The sequence below is a fragment of the Pinus tabuliformis genome, chromosome 7, assembly GCF_031772625.1.
Source record: "Pinus tabuliformis cultivar Carrire ecotype Pingquan chromosome 7, CPIR1, whole genome shotgun sequence".
NCBI classification, from domain to species: domain Eukaryota; kingdom Viridiplantae; phylum Streptophyta; class Pinopsida; order Pinales; family Pinaceae; genus Pinus; species Pinus tabuliformis.
The window spans coordinates 2,038,564,927-2,038,584,083 of NC_142293.1; the positions used below are offsets into that span (position 1 = coordinate 2,038,564,927).

At 37.8% G+C, this 19,157-nt stretch overlaps 1 protein-coding gene across 2 annotated transcripts in view; it reads left to right on the forward strand.

The window, feature by feature from the left end:
• LOC149256696 (5'-adenylylsulfate reductase-like 3) overlaps window positions 1-16,336 on the forward strand; it is a 41,858-nt gene extending 25,522 nt beyond the window's left edge. The window contains exons 2-4 of one of the 2 annotated variants that reach the window (XM_089460840.1): window positions 14,731-14,918; window positions 15,064-15,188; window positions 15,288-16,336. In XM_089460840.1, coding sequence (XP_089316966.1) covers window positions 14,731-14,918; window positions 15,064-15,188; window positions 15,288-15,760 — 786 coding nt within the window. In that variant the 3' untranslated portion in view covers window positions 15,761-16,336. The remainder of the gene's footprint in view (window positions 1-14,730; window positions 14,919-15,063; window positions 15,189-15,287) is intronic. The other variant, XM_089460841.1, reaches the window with a different exon arrangement.
• The last annotated feature ends 2,821 nt before the right edge of the window (window positions 16,337-19,157 follow it).

Consider the following 19,157-nt stretch of genomic DNA (forward strand, 5'->3'; position numbering starts at 1 on the left):
CTGAGATTTTTCTTCACTCAATTAAGGATCCAGGCCTGATGTATTTCTGCTTTAGTATCTGCTTCCACTGGCCCTCTGACAAAAGTCTCCATAGACTCTTAGCTGCCAGTGAATTTCCAAAGGAATGGACATTCTTTAAATCCCAGTTTCCATCCTCTTCAGGATTTGCGATGTTCTACTATTTGAATAAGGAACTCCCTTATTCTGTTTCCTCCATTATCACAGAAATTTGACATTGATTTTTTGTAAGATGGGTGATTTAATTAATTGCACTAAAGAGATGAAAATTAAGAAACACTAGCTACTACTTTACAGGATGTTCTGCTGTGCCATTCAAAGAAACTAGTGCAGATGTCATATCGCTATGTAAATTAAAACAATGAATCCTGTTGAGCAAAGGAATCTTAGATCTAAATATTTACATTAGGGAGAGCCATAGTAGCAAAATTCAGCTGAATTGGGCCCTTCAATACAGAAACTTGGCCATGAATTCAATTTGGTTGAATTCCCTCCAAATTCAATTCGTACTGTACGAAAGTCATACACAGCAAAAACAACCTTTTAACATGGAAACCTCACAATATGTGGTTAATAAGTCGTATTATGAGGTCTTTGCCTTTTGGGAGTAAGATAGAAATGACATCCATTGTACATTAATGATTAGTTATTCAAGAATCAACCATCTAGATTCAAGCAATTACAAACAAACATCAAATTTTTATGCATATACTAAAAAGTAGACCATTAAATCATTGAAATAGCTTATCTAGCAATTGTCAACATGACGAAATAGTAATCTTTACAAATAGGACATCTACACACTCAAGTAGGAAGACTAAAAAGTCCAAAATCAATTTACTAATCTATCATCTATGACAAATAAAGTAGTGAATCTATCTGCTATTCTCTCCTCTTTATACCACAACGATCATTGCATGGGCCTTCACGAAATGATAGTGAAGTAGATGGTGTTTGTGGAATTGAAGATGAAGCCCTTGCTATTGTTGTTGAAGTTTTGGCACGGGGACCATGGTATTGGATGGGGGTGGCATCTCAACATGATCATCATCATCTTGGATAAGAGCATCCTTTGATATAAGACTCCATCCTCCAAATTATCGTCATTTGGATATTTCCCCGAAAAATGAAACTGTAGCTGCTCAATCATCTTTTGACACTTTGGATGAAACTGTAGCTGCTCAATCATCTTTCTGTGAAAGAAGTGTTCACCACCTGTGAGAGCACTCGTATTGCAAAACATTGTAGCTGTGGAGTAACACTGCCATGGATGTTCCACCACTCTGAAAAGACAAATTCCCTTAATCTTTGAATGCATGTTTGGTCCCAAAGGCACCAATGCAAAGGATGTTGCTGCTCAATCGTCTCTGTATGGTGTCACACTCCTCATTAGGGGCAAATTTCTCTAATGCTTTCATATAACAAGCTTGAACCTTTGGATATTGGTGTGGGTTCTCTTGGCCCCACCACTAGGTGTCGGTGATGAAAACCATGATACATGATAGTAATTAGGTATAAGAACATATGCTGAGGCATGTAGTGGAATGTTCAACATTTGTGGTTGTTTTTCCACCTCTGCACGAATATAATTATACAAGTTGACATCTCTAGGCTTATCAATGTCCTTAATCTGCCCCAATATGCTATCCATTTACTCATACACCTCCCCAATTATTGATCAATCTGAATCTGCAAACTTGATCATGTGATCAATTGGCTTGGTGAATTGCAAAACACATTAACTTGCAACTAAAACTAATTGTCAAGAACAATATCCTTCACTACATTAGCACCATCTCTATGAATGCTCATGTCATCCCATGCACCACTCATCACCATAGCACCCAAAGCTTGTCTCACTTTCAATAGGCACCTAAATTTAAGGCAATAGCTAGCAAATCTAGTTTTTGCAATCTTAAGCAGCTACAACTTGGAGTAAGTGCCATAAAAATAATTGACCCTTGTATGACCTGTGACAAATTTAATGAGTTGCTTCCTTCTCTTGTATAGTTGATCAATCCATCCACATTGTCTATGCTTGACAATATCATGCATTGAAAGTTTCAATGTGTGCATTAAGCTCCAAAACCAAAAGATGTGTGGATAAGTTTGCTCAATCATTTTTCTTCCTCCCTTACAATTTGTTGCATTATCAATGATTACTTGAACCACATTAGCATGACCAACATCATTAATTGTTTTCAATAGGAGATCTACAATGCTTTGAGAAGATGCAGTGATTTGAGGGAGTCATATGTTGTAAGACACACTACACTGCTAGTAGAAACACCAAGAACATTTGTCCAACCATATGATATAATGCATAGTTCGCAACCCCCCTCACTCATTTGTAAATCGTGTCAAAGCTCTGTGAATTATTGCTTTGTCTCTTTTGAATAACAAAGTTATAACTTTCTCATGGTTGGGGCCCTTATATCCTTTTGGGGCTTCATTGATGGCCTTAACCAAGTCATGCCAATATGTGGAGTGAAGCACATTGAATGATATACCTCAAGCACGAAGAAACTACAACACTTTTGCATCCATGTCATCCCCCCCACCAATGTCAAAGGAATTTGCTATTGTTCTTCGGGGCTTCATTGATGGCCTTAACCAAGTCATGCCAATATGTGGAGTGAAGCACATTGAATGATATACCTCAAGCACAAAGAAACTACAACACTTTTGCAGCCATGTCATCCCCCCCACCAATGTCAAAGGAATTTGCTATTGTTCTTCTTATGTGCAACTATTGTTAACGATCAATTTGATGTCCTAGGGCATTTCTATAAGTGTCCTTGCAAATAGATTTATGTTTATGAATGTGTTGTACAACAGCTATCCAAGCTTCTAGTCCATCCTCTATAACTTCACCACCATCAAACCTAATCTAAAGATTTCTATTACTAGGCACTTGGAAGGTGATAATACCTCAAAAGAGAAATCTGTTCCATAAGACCTATATTAACTTTCTGCAACTGGGCAATATTTATTTGCAATGAAACAATCGGTTAGTTCAATTCCTAATTTGGTTTGGAGAAAATTGTCTCATGGGTTTCCTACTCATTTTTAGGTGATTCTTGTTTCATAACAAGGACTTGTAATTCATGTAAAATATAGTTGCTTGTGAGTTTTGGAGATTGAGTTGATCTTCTAATTTTTTTTTTTCATTTTTCTTATCATTTGTGGGGTTTTTGATCTCAATTAGTAATATGGCATATGTTGTGAATACATAACTTATCTTGCATATACATCTTGCCATGCCTGATTGATATAATAATCTAAGTTAAAAAAGATGAATCCTTTATGGAAAATATTGATTCTTTCTATAAAAGATTAATATAAATGTAAGAGAATGTGTTAATTCATTTTTGGTTCCATACAACTTGTGGTGTGAGGATGTTTGACCATCATCTTCTCGTGATTACACCTTGGATGTGATTGATTACATAGATTGTTACCATGATTTGTTCACAAGCTATGACACTAAATGTGGTCATGAGAGACAACTAGCTTGTAGGAGCATGAGTCGTATGTGCATCAGACTCGTTGTGGGCCACAAAGTAGTAGGTGGAGTTCTCACTATATCACTTTGTCCTAGAATTATGTGGACTTATTCAAGTAAATCCACAAGTTCTATCTGATTTTGAGTGGGACCTTTAAGAAGCACAACATCTTTAGCAAGAATTTTTGCTTCACATAGAGTTCGTAGTCTCGAGTTGAAACACTAATTGACACCCTCAACACAGGTTAGAGGCGAATTCTCTTTGTGTTGAAGGCCATGGTGGTGGTGAGAAATAGTAGGCTTATAATAGTAGTTGCATCATTTTTTAGTAATAAGGTTCTCTATCAAATATAGATTGCCATGTACCATCATTTACACAACTCTTGATCAATATCTACTAGGTGAGTCTAAATTGCCTAATGGTACTCAAAACATATTTTGAAAACACCAATTGGAATTTTTAAACACATCCCATGTGTTTATGCAATCCGTGTCATCTCTATTGAGTTAATTCATTAGTTGACGATAAATCATGATGTTAACAATGTGAACAAGCACGTACTACATATCACACAACAAGATTTGAACTAGAGAACCCTCTAGAGGGTAAACTAATGTTACATTTATTGTGTGGTTATTTTATCATTGAGGGCCCTGGTTGCCACAAAATCTAGTAGGTCTGATGCGAGGGCTCACTAGGCAAAGGCTAGACTCTATGGCAACAATGAGGAAGGGTTGCCACTAACACCTCAACAACCTTCCTCTTGATCTTTAGTAGGATTTCAACCATGAAGGAGGCTTGCTTATGCCACCTACATGGTATTGTAGTATTATGGCTCAAGGTTACTTTTGGAGGTCTAAAGATAGCTGGAGGGCTTGGCAAGGCCTAAGATGACCACTTACCTTCCACAAGATCACATTATGTGCAAGTAGTGAAAAAGAAAGCTAGCTTACTCTCTAAGAGACATAATTCACATGTGCAATGATGAATAATGTGAGTGGAGGAAGGCTCTTTTTATATGAGCCTTCCTCCACTCACTTTATAAATAAAATTAACTGAAAGCCCTAAAGACAAGTTCATTTTTGAGTGTTCCACAAGAAAGAGGTTACAAGCCAACCTCATAGCTCAAAAACAAGACAAGTATGCCATAGAAACCCACACATTTGAGAATAATTTCTTCGAAGCATGATGTGAATCTCCAAATGAGCAGCCCTCAAAATGTGAGGTAAGGGCTAAAAGGTGCTCCATACTCCAAGAAATTCCCAAGGATCATGTACAAGTCATAAAAAATATCTCTATGTTAAGCAATGTTTTAAAACTCCGACCCCGACTCGGAAACGACCGAGGGTCGACTCTGACTCGGTATCGACTCAGCCGGTTTGATTTCATTGACTCGGTCCTTGTAAAAAATACATTAAATATTTATTTTTTATAAAAAAAACACAATTTTAAAGATTTTCATTCATGTTTCCAAACACAAAGCTTTAGAATATAGATATAAGACAACATATGATCAAAGTAGGCTCATGAATATATCCATTATATCAAAATGGCACCCATTGTACTGTCCAATACATACATGATGATGATATAGAGATCAAAATAAAAGCACATAACCAAGGAGACTAGAAATGGCCTCTACAACAAAAGTAAACTATGAAACATCACTAGTCATCACTGACTAGTACTACTGGCTACTGCTAGAGGAGCCAACATCATCTGGCTCGACCTCTGAATCAGAGTCAGAAAGGGAAACTCATGGCTCCTCCTCGTCATCATCTCTAATTGCAACTGTAGTAGTGGTAGCACTAGCAAGCTGTGCAACAGCTGCACGCTGAGATAGACGAGATATGCGCTTCCGTCGTGGCTGAGCAGAGGAAGTGCCTGCAACTGGAGGACTTGGGGCTGTGCCTGATGCTAGTACAAGTGGATTTGCATTCAACGGAACATTTTGTTCAAGTGATGCCACCGCCTATAAATCCAAATCAATATCCTCATCAGAGTCAAATCGTGCTGGATGACTCTCCACTACCCAATCTGATGTTGGATCAATATCTTCCAACACAATGGGATCTGAATTAGGTATTTTGTTCAACAATTGGTTGCGTCTGAGCCAAAGGTTGTATTGGACATAGATTAGATCATTTAACCGTTTTTGGTCCAAACTTTATTTCTCCTTTTCGTGTGAATCTTCTCAAAGACAGACCAATTGCGCTCACACCCAGTAGCACTGCAAGTTTGACTCAAAATATGAATTGAAACTTCTGCAATTGAGTACAATAGCTACCAAAATCTTCCCACCATTGTGCTGCAAAAAACATAGTAGTGTAATGAGTTAGATCAAGTTTCAACTTTCAACAAATTATATCCAACTTTCAAATTATAAACAATTTAACAAAATAAGTATTAAGAATTTGAATATTGAAATATTTGTTTACTTGGCTCATCTGCTTCCCTTGCAATCTTTGCTAGGTTCTTCCCAGAGGTACTTGTGGCTTTGCTGAAGGTTATGATTTGTCAGTGTATCTCCAGTTGATCACACTCCAATGGGCTCATGCGATCAATGTAGTCAATCAATCCATCTCTAACCTCCCCACTCAAAGCTCTCGCCGCTTGAGCTTTATAATGATACCGTGGTTTCAAAAAGTACCTAGCTGCATGGAGTTGATTGTTCCATCTTTCATCAATGATTGCCCAAATGGGCCCATACTTAGCCACTTTATCCTTGTATGCCCTCTTTATTTGCTCCTTTGCTTGATCTATAGCCTCATAAATGAAGCCCATAGCCAAACTTTCCCCATCGACCAATCACAACACCTTAACCAGTGGCCCAATAACCTTCACAATCTCTGTTGCCTTTCTCCAAAGTATTTCTTCATTAACTTTCTTTTTCAATTCTTTGCCTTAATGTTTGTTAGAACACTGGCTTTGATTTCATTCATCACTGGAAAATATCTTTTGCAAGTTTCTATGTTGTGAAAGCATAGATTGCAATGTCAAAAGATGAGTTGCAAATCTAGTGATGGCAGGCCTAATAATATCCCCGCCCCTTGTTTGTCTCCTCACCAGACTCAAAATCCATGAATGGTTGTAGATAAATTTTGTTATGCTTTTGGCATGATCTATAGTGTTTTTGACCCAATCTAATTTGCCAATATCCTCAAGCATGAGGTCTATGCAATGTGCAGCACATGGGGTCCAAAAGATGGTTCTGTGTTTTTCCTTTATAACAATTTACCATTAAGAACATAGTTAGAGGCATTATCTGTGATGACTTGAACAACATTAGCCGCCCCCACCTCTTCAACAACCTCATCCAGAAAAATATTATAGTAGCAGAGTTTGACTCAGAGCTTTCTCAAAAAATTTCTGTTCTCTTGAGAGGCAAATGACTTCTAATTTATAGATAAAACCTCAAAGTGGAAAATAACGGCTAGTTGGTTTGATCCCTGTCAAAATAACGTCGATCGTTGATGAATATTTGATCAACTTTTAATCTTTACTGTCGAAAATCTTTATTTTTGAAGAATTTTTGAATTTCTCATTTAATCCATTTTTTATTAGCTCGTAAAAAATTTGACTTTTACTTAACCACCAAGTACAATGGTCCAATTTTTTTTGAAATTTCCAATATTCTCTTGGTGGGGAACTTCCAAAAATTAATTTCTTTGATACCCACGAATTTTTCCACTTGGAGTATTTAATTTCTCGAGGATTTTAATTTTGACTCTAATTAATTAAATTGCTGGGTTAAGACTTTAATTTATTTTTGCCAGAAAATTTGATTAACTGATAGACGAGGGGATTAATAAATTTTTCCACCCTCTAATATTTTAGCCATGGTGTCTAAGTATGAGAGACCATTCACTAAAATATATTTTACATAAGATAATTACATCTCAACCCTCAAAGAGGGAACACTGTTCATTATAGACCGTCAATTTATTACGCAATTCTGCGACTCAATATGATCTAGTAGACCAAGTGATTTGTAACAAAATAATTTAGCCAATTAAGCTTAAATTATTCCCAAGTCACTTTTACCTAAGATTCGACTAAAACACTATGACCCACCTAAGACTTTGACGATAAACTCCACACTAGCTTTGGGGTGAGGCTGGAGGGAAAAACTTTGCCGATCATTCGTGTTTAGAAACACAGTTGAATCAGTGAGACAAAAAACCTCTTAGGATGAAATTCGTCGCCAAGATAATAGACTTACCTAGATTGTTACATACATACATGGCCTTATTAGCATTTCTTGTATTAACATTTGCGGAATGGGTTTGCAATTCTGATAGACTGACGACCTATGATGATGAATCCAAGATGATATGAATGCTTGAACATGATGGAATCCCTTTGCGAAATTTTTTTATTGCTATTAGGGTAGTTGATGCGGAGTGGTCAACAATACCCATACCCATAGTTGACCTAGGACCTTGGTTTTCTTTTAGCGTGTTTGACCTTCAAAATTTCTGCTATGTTAAATTTGAAAATTATAACCTAGAAATTAACTTCTGGGGTAAACTCAAGAGGCAGTAGTTACAGTGCTTTAGTGGTCCGTCCATCTCTCATAATGAGAACAGGGGTACCTGTGTAAGAGGTGAAAAGAGAGAATTCAAAGAGTCATCATCATCATCCATCACTTATAAGTTATGCCAAAGTTGAGCCTGATAATGTCTTCTGGAAAATGGCTAGTGATGAAGGCACTCAGCAGTACTATCCTGCTGTGAGAAGTTGGGAACACTTTGTTGCGACTCATGTAACATCCAAGGAAGACAAAATGCCTTTGGGAAGGAATCTGTCTGTGAGTTCTTTCCTGAGATAGAAAAGATGGCAGTCCCTTTTGTTGGAAACATTGGGGTGGGGGGTGAATCAGTGTTTTAAGAATTATTAGAAAGTTAGTTTTTCAGTTGTTTAGTGATCATAAAGCATCATCAACAATACCGTGCATAAAATCAATAGATCAAGAACCGTGAGACAAATCACATGAGCAGGATATAAGACACTGAGAATTTTTAAGGCAGGATATAAGACACTGAGAATTTTTAAGGCAGAAATCCATAATGGGAGAAAACCACCATTTTTCTTCTTCTCTGCTTAATTCTTTCTTTACATATGTTCATTGGCACCCACCAGTAGGAAACACCCACTCCCTTTACTGTTAACTGGCACCCAACAGTAGGAAGCACCCACTCTCTTCGCTGTTTTGGCTGGTACCCACCAGTGGGAAGCACCTACCCTCTCAGATCAGTTTGCTGGCACCGACCCCCAAATCAAGTGGACCTCCCTTTCATCCATTTTCAGACTGGAACCGGAGTCCTTTAGCACAATTTCAAATCAATACAACCTGTTGTCAGATTTATTCTTTGATCAACAAAACACTCACTCTGTCATGTGGCCCTGTCATCTCAGCAATTTCATACCCCTGTCATCAGAGAAACCCTGCAACATCTATCAGCAGCAATATCATTAGTAACATAACAGTCAGTTCATCAAATCACTCAGCCATATCACTTCTTCTGTCATCATAAATTCATTAGCACCTTGCTGACTTTGTTATCAGTAATCATACACTGTGTACTGGCAACACCTGGACAGTTAGGAGCTCAACAGCAAATCTAGTCTTCAACAAATAACAAAAACCCTAATAAACAGATCTGATAGATTTCATCTCCGACTCTTCATACTAAGTATCAATACATCAAGCTGAGCAGATCAACTTCAGCAGATGCAAAGAACTTACTGCAGCAGCCCTGTCAAATATTAGACCTTCAGCCAAATATCCAAATTTGTCTCTGCAATTTTTCTTCTTACATTAGCAACACATCTTCAGCAATTCGCTTGCAACAACAATATACACCACTAGTTCTTAGCAGCAAAGAGGACAAGCACAGTAAGACAAATCCTTGGAAAATACACTGCCTCTTTTTCTTTGTTCAATTCTTGCAGCTCTGATCATTAGCAATACGTTTTACCATCAGCAACACACTAGCTCAGCACCAGACTGCAACAATTATCAACATGAATATGAAATATCATTTATGCAGCAAAATCAGTGATACCTTAACACACCTGTGGACTGCTTTGTCACACAGTCAGGCAGCTCAACATGCTTGGCAAATACATTCCCTTATTCTGTCATCGGAAGAACTCTGCATTATCCAACTTACACAGCTGCAATATCATCAAAATTATGTAGCAATGACAAACCCTGATATCAACAACTTCAAGCAACATATAAATTCACAATTACTGTCATCAACTCTTACCAAGGGCACTGATTTTACTGTGAAAGAATTAGCCAATTAGACAGCAACAAACGGAATCAGGCTTCCAATACTATGGTCAATACCGATGAGGGTTTAATTCTGTTTCATCAATGAAAAGGCATGGATTTTCACAAACAGCACACCTGGTAACTTAGCATGATCTGATTACCTCATCCAGACCTTACAACAAATTCCGCAATTGAATAGGCTTTGCCCAAAATAAGAATCAGTCCTGCAATCAGTACATTGGTCACCATACCCTAGACACGAGTATTCTGCTTTAACAATCTCGGGTATTCTCAGTGAGGTATATAGTGCACAAACTTTACGAAGGGGATTCTTGGTCTTCAAAATATCAGAAGATTAGCATATACGTACCAGATCTAAATGCAATTCAAGGAGACAACATGCTGCCTTGAGTAGCGAACACAGACCCCTGCAACAGACTTAAGTTTTGTCCAAGCGAATCGATTACACAACACTAATGTTTGCTCAACACTATAAATTGTGATCATGGGGGTTCTGATCATGCCCACACACAAAAGAAATCACAGTGGAACAGAGATGCCCACATCCATCAGAACGAATCACAGTCGTACCAGATCGCAGTGGGTCATAGTCTAAGACTCTGAGTCAGAAATTGCTCAAGAACACAATCATCTACAGGCTGCCAGTTAATGAGACTTGGTCTTGTACCATATATGCACTGATCATTACAATCAGTCCTCAAGCACGAGTCTGGATTATTTGGCCTCTGATCATAATGTTTTTGCCATAATTCTTCTGACTACAGTCGTTACTAGCGCTCTGAAGAGATCTTTCCGAGTGGGACATTAAGGTTTTCTACAGACAAAACCAACTTGGACTCGTTCTGTTAGATATCATCAAACCAGACCAGAACAAAAAAGATTGATTGAGAATAACTTCAGACTTACATATTCTTCTCATGTACTTGGTTGCACAGAGAGCCAATGCAACCATGCTTCCTCATCACGCCAGAATAGAGCAACATGTCTTATATGAGCAAATTGACAAAACAAGATGAGCTCCATACATATCATCATGGTGAATGAGATATCATATGTGGTGATACCTATGTTGTAGGAAACGTGGGGCAGGGGTACGTTTCCGTATGGAAACTGGTACGAAACGGTGAAACGCGTTTGGTATGGCCGTGAAACGCGTTTCCTACCGTACTGCCACGTTTCACGAAACTGAAACGTGGCCAGTACGGCCAGAAACACGTTTCATGGCCGTACAACCCACGTTTCAGCGCTTACTTGTGTTTTTTTTGTCTTTTTTTTTGGTTGTTCGTTTAAATTTTTTAAATTTGTTTTTAAATTTATTTTTAAGGTATGCTAGTGACTTCTAGTTGCTTCTAGATGCATGTCTAAAGTAATAAAAGTGATTTTTTGTCCTAGTGTTGATATGCAGTTCATCAGGGAGTTTGAGGCATATGCAGTTCATGGTAATGTTAAATTCTTAAAGTAAAAGTGATAAAATTTTATCACTTTTACTTAAATTTTTAACATTACCATGAAATGACTCAGGATGTTTGAGAGTGGTTTCGCCCTCATTGGATTTCATATGGAGAAAGTAGAATTTTAGATCTCACTCAAAATCCAGCAGACTTATCTGTTTTTCAGGATTTCAGGATTGGGGGGATTGCAATGTTTCCATTGGGTTTTATCATGTACTAAGGTATGGAACTTGTATTTAATCAAGAGAACCAAGCCCTCTATGCAGGGGAAACTCCCAATAATCAAGAGCATGTAGGGTACTAGGGTATGAAACCTGTAGTTAATCAAGAGCATGTAGGGTACTAGGGTATGAAACCTGTAGTTAATCAAGAGCACTAAGGTTGTTCGACTATGTAGGAGGAGACTCCCAATACAACAGTGGTCCTTCTAAAGAATGGGATGTGGATGCAGAAAATCCTGATTTGGATCTCTCTCTTGCAGCCTTATAGTCTTTATTGTACTTGCAACCTCATATATTAATATAAATAAAGGCTGATTTTGAGATTTGGGTATATAATAAAGGTTGCTTTTGGATATTCCGATATTTTTATTTTCATTATGTGATCATTCATCAGCAAATGTGATGTAAATTTAATCTTAATGTTTATTGTAATAAATTATAATTTATCATTTATGCTTTATGATTGCACACACACACACACACACACACACATATATATATATATATATATATATATTTAAATATTTTATATATATCTATTCGCGTTTCCCCGTTTCCAAAATTTGGGGAGGTCGCGTTTCGTATCGCTTCCCATTTCGGAAACTCGTACCCGTTTCCCCGTTTGGTGCAACCTAGGGTGATACCATTCCATTTTTCATTTATTTACTCCATTGACAATTAGACGTACACCTTCATTGCACCAGACAAAAACGCGAACTCAAACACACAACAACATGAGCTTAATCAACTCAAACCATGAGCTTAATCAGAACATGAGCTCAATTACCCAATCACTCACCTTTTCACAGATCATGGCCTTTGATCAAACCATGAATTTTTACAATTATATTCCTTGATCGATCTTTGCCAGATTGACCCCTACTAATTTGATTCGCTCCATGTGCACCAGACAACTGAACCGATGACTCAATCAATTCAGTACCAACATCCAGTTGCTGACATTCCTCAGGTCAGAGATGCAATCACGCATCAAGTCAGAGACATCAACGCTGATATACCCTCATTGCTCATGTTATTTGCATCAGGTCAGATCACCATCACACTACCATATACTACTGCTCACCAGATCACACATTTTTGCACCAATACTTATACTAGAACAGAGGAAGGTAACCATTTGAACCACACCTCAGCAGATAACATTCTTGCACCAATACTTGTACCAGAACAGAGGAAAGTAACCATTTGAACCATGCCTCACCAGATCACACATTCTTGCACCAATGCTTGTACCAGAACAGAGGAAAGTGACAGTTTGAACCACACCTCACACCTCAGTCATTTGATTAAGAGCTGCATCCTTGAGCAATAATCCAATTGTGATTTTGATATATTATTTATAGGCTTTTTGATTTGACCAAATCAAGCCGACTCTCAAGATACCTTGGGCCTTTACGATGGGAATTTGATGGTAAAGAGAGGCGACACAAGACCAAGAAACCGTCATGAAATACAAGCGGAGAAAACCATGGTTTATGGAGCGCTGGACAGAAAATTATTTTCCAGACTTACGCTGGGCAGACTGCGTAATTTATGCTGGATTGACACCACAAGCAGCAGCGCAGATGCTGTTAGAAACAAAATTGTCAGATACACACTGGACCAGAATAGCAGATCAGGTTCCATCCAAAACCATGCCACTGTTGACATTACAAAACCATACCACTGTTGACATCAATGCCAACACAATGCCATCACCTTTACACTGAGTATGGATAACAATAAGATGAAGTGGCCTCATGGTAAATGGCAGCTAAGCTGCAGTTAAGATTCGTGCAAATTTTATTGTGCACCTTTACTCCATTGCCTAGGTCCTACACGGTCTCCTAAGGATGTAAATACCATTCTCTCAATACCTTCTCATGTTTGTCTTTTGAAGTTAGTGTAGTTAAACCTCCTAGTGCTTTCTCTGCTTCTATTATGATTTAATTCAAATAAGGCATGTGTGAAGTTTTAACTTGAAATAGGCTACCCTCTCTGGTTGGTACCACCCTCCGTATTTATCTTCGGCATCAAGGATTCAAATATTATACCTATGTAAAGTATTCTAGGTGACTATTCTGGTTTGGAAAGTCATACAGATAAAATGTAGGCAAATATTCAATAAAAACATGTAATGTATTTTTAAAAGTGGTAAATTTTTGGCTAATATTATTAATTTAATCATATCTATGTAATAAATAGACGAATTTTTAACCAAATGGTCAAATATGTTTTTCAGAAAATGGCCTAAAAGTATTGGCCAAATTTCGCCCTTAACAAAATTCCCTGTTTGGCATTATAAATTATGTGAAATCTCCACAAAAGAGGTATGGGCAATCAATGAGATCATCAGTTAACCGAACAGGGAATTTTTTTAGGGGATTGGCCACAACCATAAGCTATCCTGGGGATGGATGGTTTGAGGCCTAAATGCCCAGTACTTAATTTATTTTTCTCTGGTTATTGATACAAAGGATCATTTAGATTAGCCTAGATCCTGGGTCAACATTTGATGATAGAATTTTTACAAGTCTTTAAGCGTTGAGGTTTGCTCTTGGCTAATATCCTCCTCCCTTTCTCTTGGTTGGAAGTAAAGTATTCATTGTAAGATCACATGCATTTAGGGCTGTCTTCACCTTAAACCCATCACATCCAATTTGGAACACAAAAGGTCACGTCCGGTGATTGAAGTCCTTGCCCTACGCATTCACAAGGTGAGACTGCAAGATGGACAACTGTGGATGATGGACGTGTGTGGCATCTAAGTAGGCCATGCGTTTTAAGTAATATTAATGAAATGCTAATCTTGGTAGCTAAATGTCATTGCTTTGTACTAGAATGAAAATCTATTTAATACGTACGCAGGGAAAATTGTTTTTTTGGCAATTATCCACCATTGTTTTCCATGATCATAATAAGAAGGGATTATATATTACAGGATATACATTTGTGTGCTCCTTTTTCGCAAATTCTGTTTTTACCTTTGTATTCTCTTGGCATCTGGCGTTTGTCTTGGTTTGGACAATTGTCTACTAGAGGCAAACTGTACATCTATTTTATCTTCTATTAATATGAAATGAATTCTGCCATTTGTTCCAAATGGAACTTTAGCTGTTGTAAATTGGAATTGAATGTCTTGCAAAAAATATATGGGCGTTTCCATTTATATGGTGTTGCCAATAAGAAAATACGTCTGGGAACTAACAGTCATATTTGTTCATATGAAGTTGGATGCGGTTTCATTGGAGGCAGCGTTGGATATTCTGCAGAAAAGTTCTAATACCTATATTGCAGTCCTATTTTATGCATCTTGGTGTCCATTTTCAAAGCAGTGTAGACCTGTTTTCAATGTTTTGTCATCTATGTTTCCAACAATTCACCATGTTGCAGTGGAAGAGTCTGCTAGTAAGCCCAGGTAGGAATTGTGTTACGCAGTTCTTTCCTAATTCTATTGTTTGACTCACTAGGCCCAGAAAGTCAGCTTTGTGGCCATTTGCCTTGTGTGTAGTATATACATTTGAGATAATAGTTGTAATCTGGATATCATCTGATATTTACAGTGTGCTTTCAAGATATGGAGTTCACAGTTTCCCAGCACTTTTCCTACAAAACCAGACATCAAGGGTGCGTTATCATGGATCAAGAAAGCTGGATTCTATCCTTCACTTCTATGAAAATATTACAGGTATCTAAAAATTCCTTGTGCTGTTAAAATCTTCTGAATTTATGTTTTTATTATGGTTCACGGAGTTCCATTAACCAATGCGTTCTCATTTCCATGCAGGTATTAAATCTATTTCTCCAGACTTTACTCCACAAGCGAGTAGCAGCAGCTTGAGAGGCCTTGATATGGTGAAGGATGTCGAAAGTGCAGTACAATGTCCATATTCGTGGGCAAAATCTCCCGAAAAACTGCTGCAGCAGGATACATATTTGATACTAGCAATCCTGTTCCTGGTTTTGAGAATGCTTCAGTTTCTATTCCCAAAGCTATTAATATGGGTGAAGAGGGTTTGGAAGAGACACGTTTGGCCTGAAAATGGTGCAGCCTTGAGAGAGAATCATCCGACATTCATAGAGCAGGTTTTGAACATTTTCAATGTTAATAGAATTAAGAGTAGTCTGAAATTTTGTAAAAGAAGAAACTTCCAAGAAGGAGCTATGAATGCAAAAGCATGGGCCTCAAAATCTTTAGCTTCCGTTTCTCTTGGTGAAGGCAGTTCAAGTAAAGTTGGTTCAGTTAGTGAAGCTCATTAAGGACTTAGCAGGGGACGGAATTTTGCTCGTGCACATAAGTCGGAACACCAAGGGAATACATGCCGTAATCAAAGATCAGACTGAAGTTTAGCAAGGAGTGTTTATGGCCGAAAAGCTCATTTCATTTGTTTTGTATACAAGCGTGGCATTGAGATCCATGAATCTGTGTAAATTGTCTGCCTGCGTATAGTTAGAAACTAAGCAGGTTGATTATGAAGGTTTTAACTTCAAAATTGAAATTTAGAATGAATCATGACCCTAAGAATTGCACGTCTTCGTATGGCAGGCTGTTTGGGTGGTTCAGCATGAATTTTCAGCCTTCAAGGCATTCATTCCCTTTGCTTTCAAGATTAATCTTTGTAGCAATTGTCCCGTGATTCGTTCTCTAGAAAGTCTCTTCCATCTACCTCTGGGGTTTAATTCTTTATCTAGTTTCTATTTTAATGTAGCCCTATTGTATATTCACTTCACGTCTTAGAACCAAGATATTTTTTGGGAATGATTCATTCAGTTATGTGAAGAACCTCCGTCCTTTGTAGTATTATATAAAATTGATGCTGGTAGTCTATTGTATAATGTTGCATTTGGGAGTGTTGTACTCTTATAAAGTAGAAAGCGAGGCTCTTCCCATCTTCACCCTAAGTGCCACTTTCCAGATTTTTTTATACTTCGAGTATTTTTTTGCTGTATTGCGACATCAAAGTCTATTAACTGCAATTCAACAGTCTTCGATATCTGTAGTAGCATGTGTTTAACAGCATTGCTTTTTATCTTGGGCATATTTTAGTTTTGACTATGACGAAGATATTGATAGTTGCTGGTGTTTAACAGCACTTTTTTTTTGTTTAAAATTATATTCTTGGAATACATTAGTTTTATTGAGATTGATTAAGGTATTGATGAGTTTCTGTGCAGGCAGTCCTGACACTGTAGATGCTAATGTGATCTTGTTTGTAACGTGGGAATAGTAATGATGATTATCAAAGCTATATTGCAAGGTTGATTTGTCGATGTAAATATTAAGTAAAAAAGAGATTTAAATTTAATTTATTAAATAATTGTAAAATAAATGCATTGAAATTTGTTAAGAGGTCTTATCTTTCAAATGATAGAAGCATACGATTCACGAAAGAATTTCTGGTCTGAACTTATCGTTTCTTTTTAAGGGGTCGAAGCTGTCTAGAAAAATGATTAAAGAAATGTTTATACATATTTAATTCTATGCAGTTATCTATTGGCCGAGAGAACATTTTTCACTACTAAAATAGTGTAGCTTGGGTCGAATTCAACGTGATGGACTACTCCAGGCTATATCTATCAAAAGCATGGGTAACGTTATAGATCTTTTCGATGTTTGAAGGAGTAGATATTTAAATGCTATTAGTCGGAGAACAGATAATAAACTTTAGAAAACAAATGGTGACAGGCCAGGATGAAAGAAGTTTTAAATTTCATATATGTATCTTTAGTTTGTGTAAAAAAAATTGTTTTTAAATGTTTATGTTTTTAAACAGAAACAGGTAAATTTCAATTAAAAAAATTGGCAGTGAGGCTGAACATCAATGAGTACAAAGAAAGCTGCCATGGAATAAGATGACCAATGCAGGCAGGTAGGATATGTCAATAATAAAATTTCTAGATTATTCTTTGCTATAACTTCCATAAAATCCTAGTATAGTATATTCTATACTCAAGTGTCCAACCTTAAAGGTCTATCTCACAGGGTTCGAGCTTCCAAGGGTAAGTGCTCCCTTCCAAGTGCTTAACACTCCTAAGTAGGTACTTTCTAATTGAGCGACTTTGCCATTGTGTCCACCCAATGGGTTAGTCATCATGACAGTGATCATGCCAATCAAGTGAACAAACTTCAAGGCAATGGCGCTATGCTAGTACTCCAACCAAGGTCAAGCGAACACCTCAAAACTAAACCATTCATATATTCATAAAGCATCATCAATGGGCTAAACCATTCATATATCCATAGAGCATCATCAAGGGATCATTGCTGGGTGAAAGTACTTCTGTATTAACCTCAGAAGTTAATACTTTTTTTTGAAGGAATTTTTTTTTCACCAATCAACTCCCTTTGAATTTCAGCATGTAACTTTGATGCTTCCATAAAGTTGAAATGATACTTTTTCATCATGACGGAATATCGTACCTACTCTGCAAGTGTCATGCCCAGAACATGTATGCATACCTCAACATTCAAGCAATCACTTGTAAAAATGTCCTCTTCGGCTAGTCATCTGACATGGAATTTATCCAGGACAAAAAATTAAAGGTATTACAAACTCTTGCATGGATGTGCCTATGTTACTTTATGCAACGGATCGATAAGATTGCGAAATACATAGACACTGAAGCAGTTAGCGAAAACACAATAGGAAAACATGTAAATACAAGAAGATTAATAAGGAGTTCACCCAATGCTCTTGGGCTATGTCCCCTAGTCCAGCGTTTATTGGTGGCCTCTCTATTATGTTTTCAAAGCCGAGTTTTTACAACAGTGAGCTCAATTTGAGTCTCACTCAATAGGTATGAATCAGTGGCACTGGAGTACACAGACTCTCCTTACTGAAACTTGATCTCTACTAGTCACAGTAGTATGAGCCCAATCTGAGACTCATACACGATAGGCATCTACAGAGGAGTTCGCTTGAACCTCTCAAGCCTTCTCTGGAGTACACAAAGTCTCTGACTCTCTTTGGGTCTGTCTCGATACTGCGTTTGCTCTGTAGGTCAACTAGACTTATTTTCTCTGTTCTCTGCTCTTAGCTTTCTTACTCGCTTTTCTCACTGCTTTCTAGCTGCTTGCTTTGTCTCTGTCGGTTTGTAGCTTTAAAGCCAATCTGCTTTTTCACTGTTCGTTTCCGCTTCCTGGTGTTCGGGTTCTTCTACCTCTGTCCGTTTGAAGTCACCTGTTTTGCGTCATCATCACTGTGTAACGCTTCACAGGGAGGTGGCCACCTGTTTCATAACGAATTGAGTGTCAGTTCTCTTAGAAATGTTTGAATGGTCATTATTTCCATTTAACTCGCAGATTGCCCGTGAACATGATTGCCCTGCTAACTCATCGTTCACGCCGGACTTCAAACTTTATATAACTCGGCCTGTTAACCCCGTTGAATCAGGTCATCCGTCGGATTGCATGTCTGTCGTCGATCTGGAGCCTCCAGATCCTACGGTCTCTGTCCATATTGGGCGGGTAAGTTGCATGACGTTTACCCGTCCGATGTGAGCGGTTTTCTCTCTTTCCCGCCGGATGCGTGGCACCTAGTGTGTGGCATCGTACGGGACTCGGTTGAAACCGTTTATCGCTTGAAGCCCTTTCGATATCTTGACGGTTTTCGTGTGGGACTCGCCTCTGACGGAATCGGTGAATTCCATATTGTTT